General features: G+C 40.9%; 1 protein-coding gene across 3 annotated transcripts in view; it reads left to right on the forward strand.

The window, feature by feature from the left end:
- The window catches only part of dennd1a (DENN/MADD domain containing 1A), a 514,736-nt gene that overhangs the window by 179,645 nt on the left and 315,519 nt on the right, over window positions 1–19,572 (forward strand). For all 3 annotated transcript variants that reach the window (XM_078426383.1, XM_078426382.1, XM_078426384.1), the window contains one exon: window positions 11,009–11,128. In XM_078426383.1, coding sequence (XP_078282509.1) covers window positions 11,009–11,128 — 120 coding nt within the window. The remainder of the gene's footprint in view (window positions 1–11,008; window positions 11,129–19,572) is intronic.

A 19,572-nucleotide genomic window follows, 5' to 3' on the forward strand; every position in this document is an offset into this window, starting at 1 on the left:
TCCTTCTCGCTCTCCAAATCTCCAGTGATACAAGCCTAGCGTATCCCAACCACTCAATCTGTTAATTCCAGGTATTGGTCCAGTAAACCTCATACCAGCTGCTTTTCAAGAGTCAAGAGACAAGTCAAGAGTAGTTATATTTCATATTCACCAGGAACGGTACAATGAAATTCTTGTTTGCTGCAGCTTTACAGGCACATTAACGCAATAACACAACAAATACACATACAATAAAAAAATAAGATAGACACAAAATGCTGGAGTAATACAGTGGGTCAGGCAGCATCTCTGGAGAAGAGGAACAGATGGCATTTTGGGTCAGAACCCTTCTTCAAACTGGAGAACTGAAACCTTACCTATTCCTTTTCTCCAGGGATGCTGCCTGACTCTTTGAGTTGCCCCAGCATGTATATCTTTGGTATGAACCAGCATCTGCAGTTCCTTCCTACACAATAAGACAATAAGGTATCATAAAGGTATCAGTTTTACTCGGTAAACAGACCATCAAAACTGATGGATTAGTATCCATCATTAAATGAGGAGACCAATATTATGCACTATACTCCTGCTGTCATTTTGCCAATGTCCTGTGCAACTGAATCAGAATCATACACCCTAGTTTTCTATTTAGTTTCCTTGCCAATAAGCATTAATATTTTGTTAGTTTTTCTAATTATTTACACTGTTTACCGACACTATCTTTACTCTTCCTACCAAAATGGGCATTTTCACATTTTCTCACATTGTACCCCATTTTCCAGATTTTTGTAATTTAACTCGCCTTTATGTATCCCTTTATTCCTTTAATAGGCGCCTCATGATCTTTTCACAGTTTACTTTGCTACCTAACTTTGGGTCATCAAACAATTTTGCAAACCATTGGTGGCTTCATCAAGTCTTTTGCATAAACTGTTGAAAGTGAAGAGATTGCAGTAGTACATTGCTAGAAGAAGACCCAGTTACGCCTACTCTCTCTTCCCTGTTAATCAGCCAATCTTCTGTCCTGGTATCACGAGTTTAATGTTTAATTTAGTTTTATTTATATCATGTTAATATTCTCAAATTCGGATAGCATTATTTTTGCACTTCTGGTTATTTCCACAGCATACAAAATAATTAGGGGGAGGGGGGGGGGGGGGGGGGGGGGGGGGGGGGGGGGGGGGGGAGGGGGGGGGGAGGGGGGGGAAGGAATGACTGAGCATCTGTAGTTTCTTGTGCCCAGAGCTTACTGTGTTGTTTGACTCAAAGACACAGTCATTTTCCTGGATCTTTGGTCCAAGGACAATGAAACTGCAATTGTTTTTGCTTACAGAACTTTCTTGGCTTTGTATTCAGACTTGTAAGGGATGCTGCATAAATGTATGTATTGTGCCGATGTCTTGTACTGTTTTTGTTCATACAGCAGCCTTGCGAGTTGCATTGATTTTTGTTTGTGTTTCAGTCAGGAGGTAGAGTCTTACACCAGTGGGGAAAATAGGTTGCTGCAATAATTTTGGTAATGTTTTTAAGGCTACATTTAACTTTGAACTTAATCCTCACCGACTGAGTTCTAGTCAATATAGCAGGATGAGTCAGAGGAAGGGTCCCGACCATAAATGGTGCTTATCCATTCCATCCACAGATGCTGCCTGACGTGCTAAAGTCCTCCAACATTTTGTGTTTTGCTCATGGTCTCAGCTTCTGTAGTTCCTTGTGTCTTTAGGATACAGTTTGTTCCTGTTCAACTTCCCACTGGCATACACTCTTCTCTGTGTTGCATTTGTTACTTCCACTTAGGGCTATTAACAAGGCTGCTTCTTGTATTAATATATGATCGGATACAGTTGTAATTGGAATAAATACTAAAACTATCATCTGGATAAAAACTGTTGCGTAATCTCAACACCAAAATATGCACCAAAATGTAACTTATTGATTTGTTTAAAAAAAGGTTCAAACCTAAAGTTGTTAAAATCTTCTAAAAGACAGATTCATTTAATTTACCGTAGGAATCTTAACAAAATGCACCCTAAACTGATTAATGAACATTTGTATCAAATATGACATGGATAAAAATGATACTGGATTTTTAAACAAAAAAGTGTAATCACTCACACGGTGACATTATATCATCCATTTTAACTTCATCCAATGTAATATTCGTACTTCATACTGCTATATGTGAAAAAAATATAGAAGCATAGCTCTGAATGTTTTTTAATGTTGGCCAAAATTCTTAAAGACCCCTCATTGATGAGTCTAGAACCAGGGATCTCAAAACATATGGGGAAGGTTTATCTTTGATGGAAAGATACAGTATGGAAATGGGCTCTTTGACTCGATTACCCGTTCACACTAATTCTTTGTTATTCCACTTTCTACACACCCTACACATCAGGGAAATTTATAGTAGCTGATTAACTGACAAACCCGCACGTCTTTGGGATGTGTGGGGAAACTGGAGTACCCAGAAGAAACCCAAGTGGTCAGGAGGAGTAGGTGCAAACTCCACACAGGCAGCACCGAGGTCAGGATGTAGCCTGGGTCTATGGCACTATGAACCAGCAGCTCTAATAGCTACGCTACTATGCCACCCTCAATTTAGACCTGACTTGAAGAGAGATTGTTCACTCAAAAGGTGGTGAATATTTTAAATTTTATAGCCTGGAGATTCTTGGAGGTTTGATTGATTCATTCAAAACTGAAATTGATAGATTTCTGGATATTAGTGGAATCGAGGGACAAGGAGGAAGATGGGGTGGTCTTGTTGATTGGTGGACACAAAATGCGGGAGTAACTCAGCGGGTCAGGCAGCATCTCTGGAGAAAATGGATGTGTCGTTTTGGGTTGGGACCCATGAACAGGTTCAAACAACTGAATGGCCTACTGTTTGTTGCTCCAGTTTCTTCTTTAAAATGCATGCCTGTCTGCTGGACCATTCTCCACATTTCCTGGCCCACATTTAAATCTCCACCAACATCATTAAAGTAGATGCCTGGCCATTTGTCTCATTGCTATTTGTCGAACCTTGCTTTCTTTCAAATAGCAAGTGACTTCACATCAAATGCATTCCATTGGCTGTGAACCGCTATGAAACATCCAAAGCCTGTGAAAGCTGTGATAATAAATCCCAAAGTTGTACTTAAATATAAATGTTTAAACCTTGGACTTTATTCAGAAATAAATTGTGCAGAAACTACAACACTAATGGAAAACAACTAAAAATAGATGTGTGACAAGGTGCAAAATGTATATCCTTTTAATTTTTTAATTGGTGTATAGTTTATCAGTGTCTGCTGGTGTAAAGCCAATTAAATTATTGGAAGCTTGTTTGATCTCCACATGAAAATCACTATGATGTATTCTGTAAAGCCTCTGTGCTCAATTTTTAACGCACTATTTCCAATCAATACTCCTTTGAGGCTAAGCAATTACGGATTATCTATTAATGAATTGGCAATATTCTTATTCTTTTGTCACATTTGCAGAATTTAATGTCACGATTCAATTTTTTCAGCCTGGTGCTAATTTGAGCTCAAACTTAGCCTTTGATCTCAGTCTCGGAAGCCTTTATAATAAAATGGTGACTTGCTGTTCTTTTCCATGGACTATTCCATTTTATTTCATTACTTCAGTAATTTATCCCATGTTAAATGGCTATCTTTCCGGTGTTATATGTAGCATAATCTTCTACTTTATATTAAATACTTTTTCAACTAATCCTTTGGATAATCTGCTACTTCCGCATTAAAGCATCTCCATTTCATCTTCGTATTTCTGCTATATACATTATCACTTTAAATTGAAAGTCACAATTTCATTCAGTTATTCTATAATTACTTAAACTGCTTTTGTAACGTTATATTTCAACACGTTGACTTGGATTTTGTGGTCAGTAGCAAATGAACGACAGTAGTTCTTGGCACAAGAAATTCACCACAGAGCCTCAGAGGGCTTTTTGCACTAGAACTTTTGGTATTTAGAGCCTCAAAATATATTGCTCTCTATGCAGGAGACTTGAGAACTGTATAAACAGCGCCAGGAAAGAGTGTGTGTTCTTAATCAACCAGACTATAGAATCCTCTCCGAGGATTTAAAACAGAAAACGTAAAGTAAGAATTAAGTCATTGTCAAATTATGTAAAGAATACAAAATGGTGGAGAAGAAAGATGAAAGAAAATTAAATAAAAGGGACAAAAGTAAACAATTTTAATTTTTAAAGATCTCCAACAATAATTATAATCTGCGTCTTCCTTAGCAAAAGTTAACTTTAAGTGCTGGAGTTGTTCATCAGGGATTAAGGTTATTGTCTAATTAAGTTTTCATTTCTATTTAAATGTAGAAGTCTAGCTTTATCTGGTAAGTTTAGTGGATCTACATTATATAAATACCAGAATGTCACGTCACTTATGTTCCAATACTGAGTTTCTCATTGAGTGGAACAGAATTTCATAAATTCACAAATGATGTGAGCAGAATTAGATCATTCGGCCCATCAAGTCTACACCATTCAATCATGGCTGATCTATCTTTCTCTCTCAACCCCATTCTCCTGCCTTCTCCCCATAACCCTTGACATCCATCAATTTCTGATGAAGCATCCTGATTTTGGCCTTTAATTGTGCATTTTTGGAAACCGAGTGTTGCTGTCCGATCTGCTGGTGAATGCAAATGGTCTTGAGTGTTTTTTCCTCACAATTTGGATTAATGACATTGTAGTTGTTAAAATGACTGGAATGACTGTCATTTTTAAGAGGAGTCACAAGAGAGACTGCAGATGATGGAATCTTGAGCAAAACATAAACTGCTGGAGGAACTTGGTGGTCAGGCAGCATCTATGGAGGGAAATGGACAGACATGACTTGACATGACTTGACTTGACTTGACTTGACAAGGGTTTGGGTGGGACCCTTCAAGATTGGAATAGAGTGGAGATAGATGGTAGAAAAAGGAGAGCGAAAGGGATGGGGAAAGAGCTCGCAAGTGATAGCTGCATCCAGGTAAGGAAGGACTGTGCTCCAAGAGTCATTTGGGGGAGAGAAGGGTGGAGATGGTGAGCAAGGCTGGAGGTGATAAATGGAGAAGACGAGAGGGTAAAGATGGTGGACCCTGATAAGAAAGCAAGCTGAGGAGTGATGTGTGGAACTAGAGTAGTGCTTCTTAAACTGGTGAATGGTTCATCCAAGGTGAATGAAATTATTTTGGGGTGAATGAAACTAGAGGAGTGAAGGAAGGGTGAATGACTTAATATATATAAAATTATACACAAGGGAGAATAAGACGAAAATTACCAAAAAACATAAGAAAATTTACTCGAGGGTGAATGAAATTCTGCAATAAGGACTCAAGGGTGAATGACACTGAAATAGTTTAAGAAGCACTGAACTGGAGGAAGGGATGGTGAGTAGATGGGAGGATGGGAGGAGGTTATCGGGGATGCGGAGGGGGGTTGGCTGGGTAATGTGGAAAAGGAGTAGGTTCAGGAGGGGAAAGGGAATGGAAGATGGAGGAAGTGAAAAGAAAGGTGTGCTTGAGAAGACCCAGGAGGATCAGAAGGAGGGGTGAGAGGGCATGAGGAGATTGTTACCTGAACTTCTTGGCTTGTGAGCCACCTAAGCAGAATATGAGGTGCTGTTCTCTCAGTTTGCATGTCGCCCCATTCTCGCAAGGGTCGAGATCAGGCAGGTCAGTATGGAAGTGGGAAGGGGAATTGAAGGGTTTGCAAACGAGAGCTTCAGCTGGCCTTGATGGACAATGTTTGGTGAAGTGGTAGCCTGGTCTGATCTGGCTCTCAGCCATGTTGAAGAAATTACCAAATGCATGGTCAGAGGAGGTGCACGTGAATCTCTGCCTCGTCTAGAAGGGCTGTTTAGGACACTGAATGGAGTTGGGGGGGAGGTGTAAGGACAGGTGGTGCACTTTCTGTGGGTGAAGAGGAAAGTGCCTGGGGTGGGGTGGGTTGGGAGGGATGAACAAACCAAGGATCATAGAGAGAGTATTCACTGTGGAAAGCAGAAAAGAGTGATAAAGGAACACGTGACATGGTGATGTTGGCGGAAGTGTCAAAGAATGAGGCAGGTGGGGGTAAAAGCTAAGGAATAGGGGGACTCCATCTTTGTTCTGCATTGGGGAAGGTGGGGTGAGAACGGAACTGTGGGGAACAGAGGAGGTACAGGTGAGGGTTCCATCCTTAAATGCAGGGTGGGATGAGAGGCAGTTGTTAAAGTGATGGAGAGCATGTGAACTGTTCCCGCTGTCAGTGGGAAGGAACTGGACAAGGTCGAGTCGAGGTATGAGGTAATTTGTTCAGTGGCCCAAGAGCAGGTATAAATTATGGGTCTTGCACGCTCTCCACCACTCAAACAACCTGTGGCTTGGGCCCCGCTTCCTCATCTTTACCATGGATGGCAGTTTCTTTACACTTCCTCATCAGGAAGGCGTCAGACCCTCCATTTCTCTGTGGACGAGAGACTCAATCAGTTTCTCAACTAACACGCTCCTCTGCCTGGCAGAACTTGGTTTACCATCCACAGTTCACTTTCTTCAAATCGAGGGTGTAGCCATGAGCAGCAATGCCTGTCCTTACTTTGAACTTTTAGTTCCAAACATACCTTTGCGCCACTCCCCAACTCTTTCTTTGCTGCATCGATGATTCCTGAACCCATGCACAGCTCATTGATTTCATCAACTTCACCACTAACGTCTTTCCTGTCCTCAAATTCATTCGGACTATCTCCAACACTTTTCTCTCCGTTCTTGACCTCTCTCCACTCAGAAGTTGAACTATCACAGATATCAAGTACAGACCCACCCACTTCCAGAGCTATCTTGACTACACCTCCTCCCACCCTGTCTCTCGCCAGGATGTCATCCCTTTCTTGCAGTTCATCATCTCTGTCACTTCCACTCTCAAGGTGAGGTTGCCCTTGTCCACACTTGGACATCGGAGATGTGCTCTTTCTTCAGGAAACGCAGTTGTCAATGAAGCCCTCACCCATCTCACCTCTGTTTTCGGCATTTATGCTCTTGCTCTCCATTCTGCCCAGATGGAACAGGGATAGAGTTCTCCTAGTCCTTACTCCTCACCTCATCAGCCTTAGCAACCAGCAGATCATCTCCTGACATCTCTGCCAACTTGAATGCAGTCCCACTACCAGTCACATCTTCCCTTCCTCAGCCCTTTCTGCTTTCTGCTGAGACCACTCTCTCCCATGCTTTGCTCATTCCTCCCTCTCCCCAATAGGTTGAAACAACTGTAGGAGGTGCAACACCCTCCTGTCCATACACATCCTCCCGCACCTCCATGCAGGGACCTAAACAGCCCTTCCAGGTGAGAACTCATCTATTGCATCTGGTGCCCCCGATGTGGCCTTCTCTACATTGGTGAGTCCAAGTATAGACAAGGCGACCACTTTGCTGAACATGTGTAGGAAAATAACTGCAGATGCTGGTTCAAATCGAAGGTATCACAAAATGCTGGAGTAACTCAGCGGGTCAGGCAGTATCTAAGGAGAGAAGGAATGGGTGACATTTCGGGTCCTGAATATTGTGCTCTGTTCGCCTGGAGCTCCCGTTTGCAAGTCTTTTCAATTCCTCTTTCCATTCCCACATTGCCCCATTCTATCCTTGGCCTTCTCCGTTGTCACACTAAGGCCACATGCAAACTGGAAGAACAGCATCTCATATTCCACTTGGGTGGCCTGCAACCCAATGTCATGAACATTGGATTCTTCAATTTCAGGCAACTCCACTCCCCTTCCCCAACCTTTAATTCTACCCATCTCCTCCCAGGGACACCTTTCTTTCCACTCCCTCCATCTCCCAGTTCTCCAGTTCTCTTCCCCTCCCTAATGTTTTCAAGAGAGAGTTAGATATAGCTCTTAGGGCTAACGGAATCAAGGATATGGGGAGAAAGCAGGAACGGGGCATTGATTTTGGATGATAGTGCTAGCTCGAAGGGCCGAATGGACTACTCCTGCACCTATTATCTATCTTTACCCTTTTTGGGTCCCCTATTCCCACCCATCGTTATCTTCTGCACATCACCTCCAGCCCTCTACCCTTATCTAACCCTACTTTACCTGGATCCATCTACCAATTGTCAGCTCCTGCCCCATCCCTTGCCTCACCTCTATCTATCAACTATCTTTCTTCTACTCCATTCTTGAAGAAGGATCCCGAATGTTATCTGTCCATTTCCCTCCATGCTGCTTGACCTGCTGAGTTTCTCCAGATATTTTTTGTTTTGCTTTTTGATTTTTAATGTTCACCTTGAACATAATCTTATAACTTTGGTCGGTTTGTACCGTTGTTTATCCAGGCTCAACTTTAAATATTGGGGGATACTGTAAGCCATTAAAATATATTTATCTTAAATATCTTCAGACCAGTCTGAACTGAATCTCAATCCAATAAAAAAAAGATTGTTACATTTACACCTGGTCAATTTATTCTCAACTAAAATTTTAAATTAACTCATTAGCCTGTCTGAGTTCCCCATTAATGTTTGCCAACATTGTATATCATGGGTATTGCAAATTGACCAATATTGCTTTCTGAAATTACTTTTGTGGCCAGATATTAGCGCAGTCTTTGCCTGTGGAACCACAGGAGCGATGAAAGCACAGCTTGAGAAATTCTTTCAGTATTTCCATTAGATGTTTTATCATCTATTTATTTCATCTTTGGTCTTGGCCATTATATTTGTTGTTTTCCGGAAGAAAAAACATGGACTCTGAAGTTCTCTCAGTACGTTAAATGTATTCATTCTTACCATTTCAGTTCTGATGTGTGTTTTGTAATACTTGCATCTTTCCTTGATCATCCATCACTCAAAAAAATTCCATCACCCACACCAAGGCTGCTGCTCAAACAAAAAAGCTTGCATTGATGCTGATCTTTCATATGGAAACAGCATTGCACCAGACTTGTATAACGATCTATACTGAGCCATAGGAGAAGGTGTTGATAAGGGGCACACTGCAGTTTGAATGGACGAGGTGGGCTTTACGGGTATTCTACTAGTGAACAATGGAACAAAATGGGCAAAGGAAAAGGTGCACACATGGAATGAATTTGGAATGAATTTCCAAATTCATTGGAAATTTAAAGGAGATTGGTGAGAAATGTCTGTGGCGTAGGAGAAACATTCAGATATGACATTCAAATACAAGGGAGATGACACAAGGAAGGGTGGCACAGTGGCATAACTGGTAGAGCTGCTCTCAGCACCTGAGACCCAGCTTCGATCCTGACCTCGGGTGCTGTCTGTCTGAAGTTTGCATGTTCTCCCTGCGATTGCGCGGGTATCCTCCGGGTGCTCCAGTTTACTTCCCACATCCCAAAGACATGCAGACTTTTAAGTTGATTGGTCCCAGTAAGTTGCACAGGTAGTGGATGAGAAAGAAGGATAACATAGAACTGGTATGAACGGATGATTGCGGGTTCACGTGAACGTGTGGTTGGTCTTGACTTGGTGAGCTGTAGGGCCTGTTTCCATGCTGTATTTCTAAAATGTTAAGCAATGTGCTGGAGGAACTCAGCGGGACAGGCAGTGTCTGTGGAGGGAAATAGACAGGCAATGTTTTGGGTTGGGTCCCTTCTTCAGACTGATTTTTAAATTTTTAAATTGGAGATATCGAGGTATTGGAATGCTGTAAACTAGCAACAATGGGTATGGCAGCAACAATGTGCTCTTTTGTATAATTCATCTCTACCATGTAAACTGCTAGTTTAATATCACTATTTTTATGTTTGCAATCCAGTGACAGTGAAACTATTTAGTTTCAGATTTTAACATTTGCAATGCAGCCTACATGAGCGACTGATCTGAAAAGAACTGCTCTTAAGCATTGTGGATATTTAAAGATTTACTGTTTCTTAAAGCTCTATATTACAAGAATAATGAACATCCCAAGTGGCAGTATCAATATTTAATATGCAACTTGCAAGCTTGATTTTTGATTACTCTGCCTTTTGATTGTGTTTTTGGCATAACCATTGGGAAATTCTCTCAGCTGGGTTAGAATTAAATTGTATAGTCGACTGCAGGTAGTGAATTAAGTATATTCAGGTGTGAGTCACAGAAAATTTAAATTAGTGACACAAGGAACCACAGATGCTGGAATCTAGAGCAAAACACAACGTGCTGGATTAGCTCAGCAAGTCAGGCAGTATCCGTGGACAAAATGAATAGGCAATGTTTTGGGTCGAAACATCGGGTCTGAAGAAGGATCCCGACTCGCAACATCTCTCCACAGACGCTGCCTGATCTGCCGAGTAACTTCAGCTCTTTACGTTCTGCTCAAGTTCAAAATAACGTTAAGTTTTGTAATGCCTGCTTGTATTGTCCAAATGTTCTTGGGTCATATTTGAGAGAAATTACCTTGGGGTTAAGCAAAGAAAGGCAACTTTCATTGTTTGTGCGATGGGAGATCTCTGTCATTTCCAATATCGTTGAAGACTAATTTTCAAATGTGTTTGCAACATTTTCCTGGCATAGCACTAGCAGCAGCATGTTTGTGGCATTCTAATTGACAGCCTGACCCAAATTCTGTAACTTTGATAGTTGAGGGACGGGGTTGGATGTAATGGTGACTTAGAATTAAAAGATGGAGAAATACAGAGCACTAATTAGAGAAAACATGAGGGAACACGGAGTGCACAGATTAGCTACAGGCTGAGCGAAGAACTAATGAAAAGGAAAAGCAGTGAGGGGAAACTAATATTAACCAGAAAATTCAACAGAAAAGTGTAAAGAAAGAGAAATAATTGCAGAAGAAAGGATAGCCCAGAAGGTTGGTTGTAATATTAAAAGAAAAAGAGATTAGGCTAACATTAACAGATTCTGGACTCCCATTAGATCAATCTGTTGCCCTGTGTAAGAAAAAGCATGGTATATGTCCATTTATTTCCTGAAAACAAATTCCTGCTGTGAGTTCAGTTGTGCTGGTTCAGTGACATGATTTGCTTAGACAACTTTATCTTGTGGTCAGTTGAAAATGCTCATCTGCTTTGTTCTCTTTTTCAGCCTTACAGTCAGTCAAGTTGGCCAGAACTTTACGTTTGTACTCACTGACATTGACAGCAAGCAGAGGTTTGGATTCTGTCGCTTATCTTCTGGGGCTAAGACTTGCTCCTGCTTCCTAAGGTGAGACAGCAAACTGTATATACAACCACGGAAGACCTAGCCTTTGCTTTGTGACAAATAGCACATTTTGGCTGACAGGCACGATTCTCATATCCTTTCCCAACAGGTCATTATACTGAGGGGTCAGTCCTAAGTGCATTGTCTTGGGGACCAAGACCCTTTGATTATTGCTCCACTCTGATTATGAGGTTCATTTGTGTGTCGTGGTTTTAGATTTACATTGGGCAATATCCCTCTTTTTCAAAGCAAAGAACACTAATTCTGCACTACACTTTGCATTGCTTATTTACTCACAGTAAAAATGTAAAAGGACACTTTCTTCTATTCTGCTTTATGTATTAATGCACCCTTTTGTTTGTGTAATGCCTATGCAGACTGGAATCTATGTGCAGGTTCGACCAGTTACATTATGTACAGCAAAGAACTGTAATTTACAATAACGATCACAGCAATGCATTCAGTGAGCAAGATGGTAATGAAATAGATGTAAGCAAGTGAATACTGCAGCAATGTTAAATTCTTTTCAATTGATGCACAAATAAAGAGGAGGCTTTGAAGTTCCTGTCGTATGGTGCTGAAGAGATTAACAGGGACATACATCCGGAACAAGAATTAAACCTGGCTTCAAAATTGGCCTCAAATAAATTTGAGTGTAAAGATTTCCACTTGATTTTGTTTTAACCAAACTGATTATGAGAAAGAGTTGTGATGTATTTTAGATCATGCAAAAATTCAAGTTATTTCTTAATTCTACATTGTTGGATCCTTTCAACTTATTTTTTTTATACATGTGCATTGCTTTGTGGAGAAAATAAAGTTTTTCAAGTGTATTTTTAAATGAGGATGAAGGTAAAATTATGTACAAATGTCTGAAAAATAGTAATCAATCCTTTTGTTAATTACGGATTTAAAATGTATGTTCTGGTAACAATTATTGTACAAGTGCTGATTCTTTGACGATTATTGAATGTTACTATACAAATAACGGAGCCTTCGCCAGATGTGATAAGTAAAAAGTAAACACTGAAAATTAAATAAAACGGCCCAGTTACTACATATTTCTAACAAAGACATCAAATAGCTTTATGACTGTGATTTCTAGTTGGACTCTCCCGAATAATTTCCATGTAGATGGTATTAGTATGTCATTACGTTAAAAATCTCCATTGTCCCCTCTAAACCTCTGCTTCTCCAGTATAAAATATACAGGCGTAGAAGTTCTTTAGTGCTAGATCGGTGATAGTGAAAATTCTCTTTCACATCCCACTGTTGTCATATCCTATAACACATGAGGCAAGAATTACAAGGAACAGAGCCTGGGAATCGGGGGTGGGAGGTTCACGATTGACTGCTGGACGAAATGGATGGAGAATCAAGACTGTGTCACGTTAAATGCCACAAAGAAGAGGAGTTGTGAGGGTACGTTTTTAACTTAAATTAGACTGGAAGTGGTTCTCAACATTGGACTCCAAATAGACACAAAGTGCTGGAGTAACTCAGCGGGACAGGCAGCATCTCTGGATAGAAGGAATGGGTGATGTTTTGGGTCGAGACCGTTCTTCAGACTGAGAGTGGGCGAGGGAGTGACAGAGATATGAAAGGGTAAGTTGTGAAAACGAGACATCAAAGGGGATGAGGTACAGGGAAAATGTAGGTTCGATCAGTATTAGCTAGGGGAAGGTGACAACGATGCATACAAAGCTAAAATTTAATTCGGAAGACAGTCAGACTGTTTTGGATTCCAGACCCTGAGCACTGAGCAGATCTCCATCAGGTTGTGGGAGAACATGAGCTGTGGATGATCCATTTGAGCAAGAGTGAACCATGCTGTCCCGGGCAGATCAGAGATAAAATCATAAAGGATGTATATCCTGGAACCTGATTCCCAGAGGGCTTTCTGACTTTGCAAGTTATAGTGCAAAGTGAACATAAATGTTAAGCCAGACATCAGAACTTCCGATGAATTTTGGACCCTTACTCATAGCTGGTGGTTGTAAAATTTAATACCACTTGTAAACTATTCTCTACTATTTCTGCAGAGCCATAGTATTATGAGGGTGGCACTGTGGCATAGCAGTAGAGTTGTTGCCTTACAGCGCCAGAGACCCAGGTTTATTCTGACTACAGATGCTGTCTATACGGAGTTTGTACATTCTCCCTGTGACCTCGTGGGTTTTCTCCGGGTGATCCAGTCTCCGCCCACTCTCCAAAGACATACAGGTTTGTAGGTTCAAACTGCTGGAGCAATTCAGCAGGACAGGCAGCATCTCTGGAGAGAAGGAATGGGTGACCTTTCAGATCGAGAGGTCTCGATGACTGTGACTGTGACTGTGATGCTGTCTGTCCCGCTGAGTTACTCCAGCAGTTTGTGTCTACCTTCGATTTAAACCAGCATCTGCAGTTCTTTCCTACAGGTTTGTAGGTTAATTGGGTTCAGTTAAATTGTAAATTGTGTCATGTGTATAGGATAGTGCTAGTATGCGGGATGATCGCTGGTCACCGCGGACTCGGTAAGCTGAAGGGCCTGATTTCTGCGCTGGATCTTTAGTGTATAGTATCGTTCAGGATGTGTGAGAGCTAAAACTGAACATGATACTCTGTGAATCTGTATTTTGTACTGGCATATTCCTCATTGTTTTGGATGGTAGTTCTTGGATATAATCCAAAATCCCATTTATTTTTCTAAAACAACATCACACACACTGATTATCTTTTATGAGTAAAGGTTAGCTCAAACCGGTTAAAAATGTAACCTTAAGTGTGCAGTTTGAATGCCAGGTTTCGCACTGCACAAGGCTAGTTTAAGTGATACCTTAGGCCTTACACTTAATTTACTAAGTCAGCTTTTTATCACTGTGTGTATCTTTACCTAACAGTGTAATTGAAGTTGTATGTTTAGCAGCATGTGTACTGAAAGAGCTTATTATATGAAAAATAATAAGGTCAGACCTTTCTAATTAATTTAGCTAGCCACACTCTGCAAGCCATTTTGTCAAACATGGACATTTTTAAATTCATTTTTTAATGACGTGATTGATATTTTGATGGCAAGGCCAGTATTTATTCTCCCATCCCAAATTGCTTGTGAAGCTGCTGGTGTACATCTTCCTTGTACTGTCGTAGTCTCTTCTGTGAAGGAACCTCCAGTGTCGTCAGGTAGACAGTTTCGGACTTTAGATGCGGCAGTACTGGAGGAACGACAATATATTTCCAAGTCTAGACCACGTGCAACTTGAAGGGGAACCTGCAGTTGTGATATCCTAGACATGACAGGGGAAGAAAGGATTCTTAAATTCTGAACTTGAGTTCCAAATGTACAGTCACCATTGTGAGCACATACAGCCCTGGAATTGGGGGCAGATTGCAAGTCAGTATGATATAGTGAAAGTAATGATATATTTTAATTTTGCGATTGAATAATTTTATACAAAATAGCATTTAAGATTCTGTCTGTGGAGTTTGCACATTCTTCCTATGACTGTGAGAGTTTTCTCCAGTTTCCTCCCATATCCTAAAAATGTGCGGGTTTGTAGGTTCATTGGCCTCTGTAAATTGTCCCTAGTGTGTAGGAAGTGGATGTGAAAGTGGGATAACATGGAACTAGTGTGAACAAGTGATCGATGGTCAGCGTGGACTCGGTGTGTAGATTGGACTCGGTGGGCCAGAGGGCCTGTTTCAGGCTGTATCTTTCAATCAATCAATCAATCAATTACCTGAAACAAGAAATAGATCCTGCAACCCTTTCCTGTGCCATTCTATAAAATTAACTCTCTGATTACTAGCTTATCAGATCACGTAAGTCAACTCCCCTGATTCATTTGCAAATTTGTCCTTGCCAAGACTGTCCACCATGACAATGAAACTGAATGAACTTTAAAAAAACCCCACTAAATTGATATAATGGTTCTGATTTTTGGGTTGCAAGGGCAGCAGAACTTGGCATTTGCCAACGTTATTGTGCAAAAGTGACATGACTATTGGTGCCCAGTTAGGCTTGGAGGATGCTGCCATTGATATTCTGCTGCTCCACAGGGTGCTCTGTGGCAATCTGGGCAGATGCAATCAACACAGAATTAGTGATCTGATGTGAATTTCTTGCAGACAATCCTCCCAGCAGCACACCCTGTGGAGGCAGGGGACATCGGTGACAGGAACCTCCATGTTTAACTGAACGAGTGTGGATGCTGGATGCTGCTGTCAGTTTCACACAGCAACACTGGTGAATGTTGACAGTTTCGCTGTCATTACAATCACAAACTCTGGGCCATTATCTCAACCTGAGTGTTCAAGCAAACCCGGGGATTTTTGTTTTCATTGCTTGTGTTGTTTTTTGCTCAGCAGTTATCATGGTGGACAGTGATGGCAGTTAAGCACCTGCGATTGAATCGAGAGATTTGATGAGTAATGATACTGTGCTTTTGATTTGACAAGCTTGTGATCTGAGGCTTTATTTTGACGACAGGTGCAGGGGAATGTTGGATCTATTTATAGTTGAGGGTGATTTTAAATCCTGGTAGACCATTCATTATCGTGTAAAAATGCTATCACTCTCCTTGTATATTTCTGCTTTGCAATCTGTCAAGATTATCCTGCTCTGTATGTACATTTGTGCTTATGCATTTGAAAAGCAAGTTTGGAATGAATATATTATCGTTTCAAGAATCAATTGTCAAATGCACCGAACACAAAACAAATAAATTCTTACTTGCAGCAGTGTAACTGGGCTATAAACACATCTTATATTTCATTTTATCGTCATGTTCAAATCTTTCTATGTAAAAATCGAAACTAAAATAAACCAAGAACCCAGCAAATGTTCTACTCCTGAAGCGGCTGGTAATATTCAGCAGGCAGTGCTGGAGGGAAGCCTGGACCTGGAATCGCCACCTGCAGCCCCTGCTGGCCTTCACTTGTGTGTGGACCGCCACAGTTGACTGATCTAACCGGCCCTCTACATCCTTGGTTCAGGTGGCAAGATTCAAATGGTGCTTGGGCTTCAGGGACATGGAATAGAGGCTCTGCAGCTTTGTCTGCTATCAAAAACTGCCAATTTAACAGTCACTTTTGGAATATGCCGAGATATTTAATAAATGATACTAAAGTGAAGTAAATAAATGTATGGTTAATTAAACACCAAGCACTTAGGAGTGCATTAAACTAAAGGTAAATAATTGGAAACAATAGATCCCGCTTAACTGCAGATCTACAATCCCTGCTGAAATCTTCTGAGTCCTAATCAATGTGATAATTCCCCACCAGTTTAAATGGCCATCAACTCCAGCTGGCAAGATTAGTCCTATTGATTGATAATTGTGTGTCATTGTACTGTCATACATTTTCACAATATCATGATACCAAGCAGCAGAAACCTTGCACTGCTATCTGTGCACCCTTTTACTAAATTCCTCTACATTGCTGAGTGTTGTGGTGATTCTGCCTTTTAATTGTGGCATTCCATTCTAACGTGCCTGCCTGTGTACTTCTAAAGAGGAGAATGCTCTTGTTTAACCATCAACAATGTCTTGCTGTCATTATTGATGCTGCGAGCATGTTTTGTTTTACTGTTCCACACCTGGCATTTTAATTGGATTATTACAAATCTTACAAACTGTGTGTCTCTCAGTGGGCTGCTTCAGAAGTTAGGCTTTTTAACCACAATATTAATAAGTAATATCCATCTTATGTGGTAATGACAAAGAGCTGTGCTTTTTCATAAATTGGTGGATCCGTTATTTATACATTAAAATAATACATTTTGGTTGTGGCCTGCCTTGAGACTGGTATTAACTCTATCTATAATTATCTCAGTTCCTCTTTGTCTTTATTGCCCACTGCCAGCTAGTTGAATTCAGAAGCTTGCTTGAGTTTACAAACCTGCATGACAAAATACTGCAGTGCACAAGATACATGCAGCATTTAGCTGCTTGATAACTATGACATTATATTTGAATATTTATTTGAAATTCTTTTTTTTTTTAAGAAAAGAGCAAACATTTTACTAATGGTTTAAGTGATTCCAGATTCAGGACAGTTTCTTCCCAGCTGTTATCAGGCAATGGAACCAACTGGACGGACACTACCAGAGAGCAGTCCTGAACTACTATCTACCTCATTGGAGACCCTCGGACTATCATTGATCGAAATTTACTGGATTTATCTTGCACTAAACATTATTCACGTTGTTCCCTTTATCATGTTTCCATACACTGTGGGTGGCTTGACATGTATTGTATTTCTGCTGACTGGTTAGCACGCAACAAAAGCTTTTCACTGTACCTCGGTGCATGCGACAATAAACTAAACTAAAATGATTCCTAAATATGAATTGCAATATGGTAAAATAACTGATTATGCAATTTTTAATTTATACGATCGCGCCACTACGTGTTAGAGTAGATTGCACCCACCTTTATGCTTGATACTTTGTAAGTTATGAGCAGCTCATTTCAAATTGTTATAAGGAAGACTCTTCTTCAAGACTGGAGAGTCCCGACCCAAAACGTTGTCTGTCCATTCTCTCCTCATTTGTATGGATGAGTGTGTTTATCTCTCCTTGATGTTGCGTTGTCACCTTCCACTTACTGTGCTTTGCTCCCCAATACAGAAACCATTATCTATCCTCCTACCTGCTTATTCTGCTCTTGGTTAGATCTCCCATTCCAGTGTGCTGCATTGGCTTTCTAACTGTTAGCTGTTTTGTGCCATCCTAAGAGGTGACCCAACAAATGAGCTCCTCACAGCAAAAAATGAGCTTCTCCTCACAGCAAAGCAGAAAGTGCTGGACTCAGCGGGTCAGGCAACATCTGTGGAGGAAATGGATAAACAACGTTTCGGGCTGAAGACTGAAGAGTCTCGACCTGAAACATTACCTCCACAGATGCTGCCTGACCCGCTGAGTTCCTCCAGCACTTTGTTTTGCTCATGATTCCAGCATCTGCAGTTCCGTGCGTCTCCTGCTCATTGTGCTGGGCTTCATGCCTTTCCCTGTAGTCCTTTGCTTCTTGAATTTGTTAATTTGTTCACAGGCACTCTCCTCTTTCAGTACTTTGTTCTTAGACCCCTGTGCAGGCCTTTGATTTTTCTGTCTTGTTGTCTACTGCAGCTCTGCCTTGCTAGTAGTTGTTTCCAGTTCTGCCTCCTCTGATTTTGCCCATGTTGTGTTTATTCCCCCAACACAGAGTTGACCTCAGCTTGCTTGCTGTTTTCAATGGATATGGATAAACGAAGGGGTCTGCCCATCATATTTGTCATTGTGAAGTGTGAAGAATATTTGTGAGAGAAGGAAAGCAGATATTTCTGGTTGCCACAAACTCAGTGATTCCTTGAGAGTCGAAGTGGGCAATTTGCAAGGAGCTGCCAATCTGCATAGTCTTCCATCAACAAGAATTCTGCAGCTGACCTCTGGTTGTACTGACTGTACTAGTTCTGCTCATTGAATACTCATGAGATGGCCATTAAGGTTGAGAGTATACAACGGGACCTAAGTATGCTCTGCACCCAGATTACACATAAACAGTGCTCCAGAGCAGATGGACCTATCTATTAAATGAGACATTTCACCTCAAGAGAAAAAGATGCAAGAAGTGATGTTCTGAACTGTACTCAAGTGACATTTGATTGACTGTTAAAATAAAGTGTTTCATAGAAACACTTTAGCGGCACAGTGGCGCAGCAGTAGAGTTGCTGCCTTGCGGCGCTAGAGACCTGGGTTCGATTCTGACTACGGGTGCTGTCTGTACGGCGTTTGTACGTTCTCCCTGTGACCACGGGCTATTCCCCGGGAGCTCCGGTTTCCTCCCACACTCCAAAGACATACGGGTTTGTAGGACAATTGGCTTCAGAAAAAAATGTAAATTGTCCCTAGTGTGTAGGATCGTGCTAGTGTAACGGGGATCGTGCTAGTGTAACGGGGATCGTGCTAGTGTAACGGGGATCGTTGACGGCACGGACTCGGTGGGCCGATGGGCCTGTTTCCACGCTGTATCTTTAAAATAAATTAACTAGAAAAAATTATATCTTCTTTATGACCAAGGTCATGTTTCTACCTATTTCAAGCTGAACTATGGCCGAGTATATTTTTAAACAAAAACGGCAAAAAAAGTATTCAATTTGTGCAGTGATAAGATGTTTAGTTTTGAAGATACGTGAGTTCTCATTTAATGAGAAATAATTAGAGGACTAGTTCAACTGCTTCTTTTCATGCTTATCCGCATGTTTTTTTTGAAAAAGAGTCATTAACTTATAATGCTTCATATATTTGGTTTTAAATTTAAAATGCTATTGCTATTTTTAGAAGTAAAATTCTTTAATTGCACTGTCCATAGTCCTGGAATTTAAAAAATAACCTTGCAAATCTCGAAAGCGAGGTGTGCTCCTTGCTATTGTATGCATATCATTTATATTAACAGGTTGGGTGTTAGGAGCTCTTTAAATAGCATTTATCA

The sequence above is a fragment of the Rhinoraja longicauda genome, chromosome 31 (assembly GCF_053455715.1).
Source record: "Rhinoraja longicauda isolate Sanriku21f chromosome 31, sRhiLon1.1, whole genome shotgun sequence".
Taxonomy (NCBI): domain Eukaryota; kingdom Metazoa; phylum Chordata; class Chondrichthyes; order Rajiformes; family Arhynchobatidae; genus Rhinoraja; species Rhinoraja longicauda.